Below are 3,176 nucleotides of genomic sequence, written 5' to 3'. Positions count from 1 at the left end.
AGTCACCTGACCGCCGCCATTCTAGGTAGCTCTTCTCCAGTATACATACCTGAATTTTCTCCCAGTTCTGAACGTTGAATTCAAGTTTAGTTTGATTCAAGACATACTTAATTCAGTTCGTGATGAACGAGGAATGCTATCTATCTCCTAGATAACGGTGTTACACAGATCAAGAAACTGATCAAGAAATTTTTAAGTGACCTAGCACAGGTCGAGGGGCTCGTCGAGTAGTTCACGAAACTGCATTTAAAATTTGTGTAACACCCTGAAATAATCAAATTATTCTTAAAAAATAATTTTCAGCTCTTTTAACCAATTTTAAGTTTTTAAATGGCTTTAGGAAGCAAAATATTTGTACTATTTACAGAAATAATCAGTCTTGTGAGCATAGTGTAAATAGTATGTAGAGCAAATCTGAAATTTATACCATTTTTTGTTTTGTTTTTTCTAGTTCTAAAAAATTTTTTGAAAAAAAAAAAAATTGTCTGCTTTAGTTCTTACTTCGAAAAGAATGTTTCATTCTGAGTAACCTGGTACCTTCACCATTTATAAAAATTAATATACAATTTTGGAAGTTAGATTGGATGCACTATGAGGTTTCAATAGTTCGTGTAAAAGATTTGAATTGGTCTCTTCATTAAAAATGTCATAACTTCATTATTTTTATATTGATTTTAATAAATAGCACCCAGATTTCCTCGGAATTTAACACTATTTTCGTTGTAATGACTAAAAGGGACTATTTCTTTTGAAATTTGGCAAAAAATATTGTGAAATGGAAAAATAATAAAAATTGATGTAAATTTCAGATTTATTCCAAAAATTGCCCACATATTTACAATGTGCTCACAAAACTTATTATTATTTTTAAATAGTACAAATATTCTTCTTTCTAAAGTCATTTATAAACTTAAAATTGGTTAAAAAGTAATAGAAAATGGTGTTTTAAGAATAAGTTGAAGATTTCAGGGAGTTGGAAAAATTAAAAAAAAACAGTTTCGTGAATGACTTGACCAGCTCTTCGACTTGTCGACAACGATGCATGTTAGATAAAGTCCATTCACGTATTGAGAACTTCAAGCCGGATTAGTGAGAGGTTGAAGCAGCTTTGTTTTCTTAACGAATTTTTAAGGAATAGACAATAAAAAATTCGCACATTTAAGCTTCTTTAGAATAACTTTAGAAACGTGAGATGTGGAAATACACAATAGAGGTAATCATATAACTGCTGATAAACGTGAAAAAGTTATAAATTCCATACAAATTTATAACGTTACCTTAATTCGCAAAGGCCCTAACCAATATTTTTTTTTATTTTACAGGAGAAGCAAAAAACTTTATAAAAAGAGTATCAAAAATTGGTAGAGCTTTTTGAAGAGTGGCATGCAACTGCATTGGTTTTGGTACTAACACTTTACAATTTTGATTGAAGGTGTATTCTAATACATTCTAGAAAAATTTGTTAAAAACGCAGTTTCGAAAAAAGTGTTGGTTGGTTTGTGAATTAAGGTAATGATAATTTTCTCACGTTTATCGGCAGTTTGTGACGTTAGATGAATACCCTTAATGAGCGAAACCAGTTTGTTTGTCTCCGCACGGAAACTCTGACGGAAGAATCAATTAATGTCAACGAAATCTCCAATATCTTCAACATTGTGTCTTAACCTTACATCCACAGTGACATAAGATTGATAACAAACCAACTTTAGAGGCGATTTTTTTTCGTCTATGAATATGCCATAAAGACTCTCAAGTTGGCCGTCCTCTATTTAAACCGGCGTTTTCCTGCCGCAAAAAGATTTCAACTTATGACCCTGTATAGATACAAATGTATACGTCAGTCTCTTTATATTAAATAGAAATTAAATGAGTTCTCTGAGCGTCTGCAAAAAAAAGTGGTGTGATTTCTTCACTGAGTGAGTAATTACAGCTGTTCGCTTTGTACGGGCTTTGCTTACCCACAGATACATATATATGTATATACACAGGTATGCGATAAATAAGGGTGCGTTTCCTATATAAGCATATATCCAATTTTCTATGGAAAAGGTCCTTTGAATGGCATTTTTGAGGCTGCCATTGGACTAATATCGATTTTTCGGCGTATATTCCGGTCAAAAACAACCAAAACCGGTGTCTAGCCTATGAGCTACGACAATATATTGAACGTTGTTGTAAGCACTGTAGGTTGCTAATAAATTATGGAAGAAAAGTGAACAAATTTCTTCAAGTTAAACTAAATTTAATTTCGAGTCTTATTTTAAGAACTGGTATTCATTCACTACGGTAATTTTTTCATGCAGTTTTAACGTAGCTGCCTCATTTTTAACATCGGCAATACAACACCAACCAACCACTTTCATTTAATTAGTCATTTGGTAATTTTTCATTTGTGGATTGCGAATATCACTTCACAAGGCGTACCCTTTTTTAGTATATATATGTATAAGTAGGAGCAAAAATTAATTTGCTGAATTTTTGGTATAAGTGATTTGTCCTTTAATCGCTAAAATTTTATTTTGAATCCTTTAAAGTCATTTTGTATTCGTTTTTTTTCACTAAATGACTTACCTTGCTGTATTTTTTGTTACGCAGGCGTTCCAGTCCACTCACTTCTCCGGGCACTTCCGCATCGTCGGCTAGTACCACATTTGGTGTTCTTTCCGAAATATCACTCATTTTGCTGTAATTTCTTAGCTGTTGCTTTTGCAAACTGGTTAATAAATGCTTATTGCTTTGATTGTAGCTATTCAAAACGTCTATGTTGGAACTTAATTCCTTTAACGCCTTAGTGGATAATAGTGGTGGCAATAGATATTGATTCTGTTCGCTGGTATTTACCGTCAAATTATTGACTTCTTTTTCCTTTTCAACTGCAAATTTTTGCTGACTCTGTGACAATTGAGACGACAACGATGACTGTTCGGCGGCGACTCGACTCGTACTGATTTTACTCAATTTTGCTATGCCATTTGACAACTCGTATTCGACAGTTGTTGTCGTTGTTGTTAGTGTAGTCGTATGATTATTGCTCACTTGACTACTACTCATATTTTCGTGAGCATGCCGTGCTCGCGTGGAGCTGTGAGTGTTTGGATTGTCGGTGGCGTGGCAACAATACTGAGCTGACATGGGGATTCCGATTGCACAGTGCTTGACGGTCATTGCGTCACCAA

At 33.7% G+C, this 3,176-nt stretch overlaps 1 protein-coding gene across 1 annotated transcript in view; it reads right to left on the bottom strand.

Moving 5' to 3' along the window:
* Positions 1–2,499: 2,499 nt before the first annotated feature.
* Positions 2,500–3,176, bottom strand: part of LOC118738135 — a 2,997-nt gene continuing 2,320 nt past the window's right edge. Inside the window, exon 3 of the mRNA XM_036469056.1 lies at positions 2,500–3,173. Within this exon, the coding sequence (XP_036324949.1) occupies positions 2,515–3,173 (659 nt within the window). The 3' untranslated portion in view covers positions 2,500–2,514. The remainder of the gene's footprint in view (positions 3,174–3,176) is intronic.

The sequence above is a fragment of the Rhagoletis pomonella genome, unplaced genomic scaffold, assembly GCF_013731165.1.
Source record: "Rhagoletis pomonella isolate Grant_MI unplaced genomic scaffold, Rhpom_1.0 Rhpom_scaffold_00004, whole genome shotgun sequence".
NCBI lineage: Eukaryota > Metazoa > Arthropoda > Insecta > Diptera > Tephritidae > Rhagoletis > Rhagoletis pomonella.
Note: the sequence above shows the minus strand (reverse complement) of the source record. Positions and strands in the feature narration are given on the sequence as shown.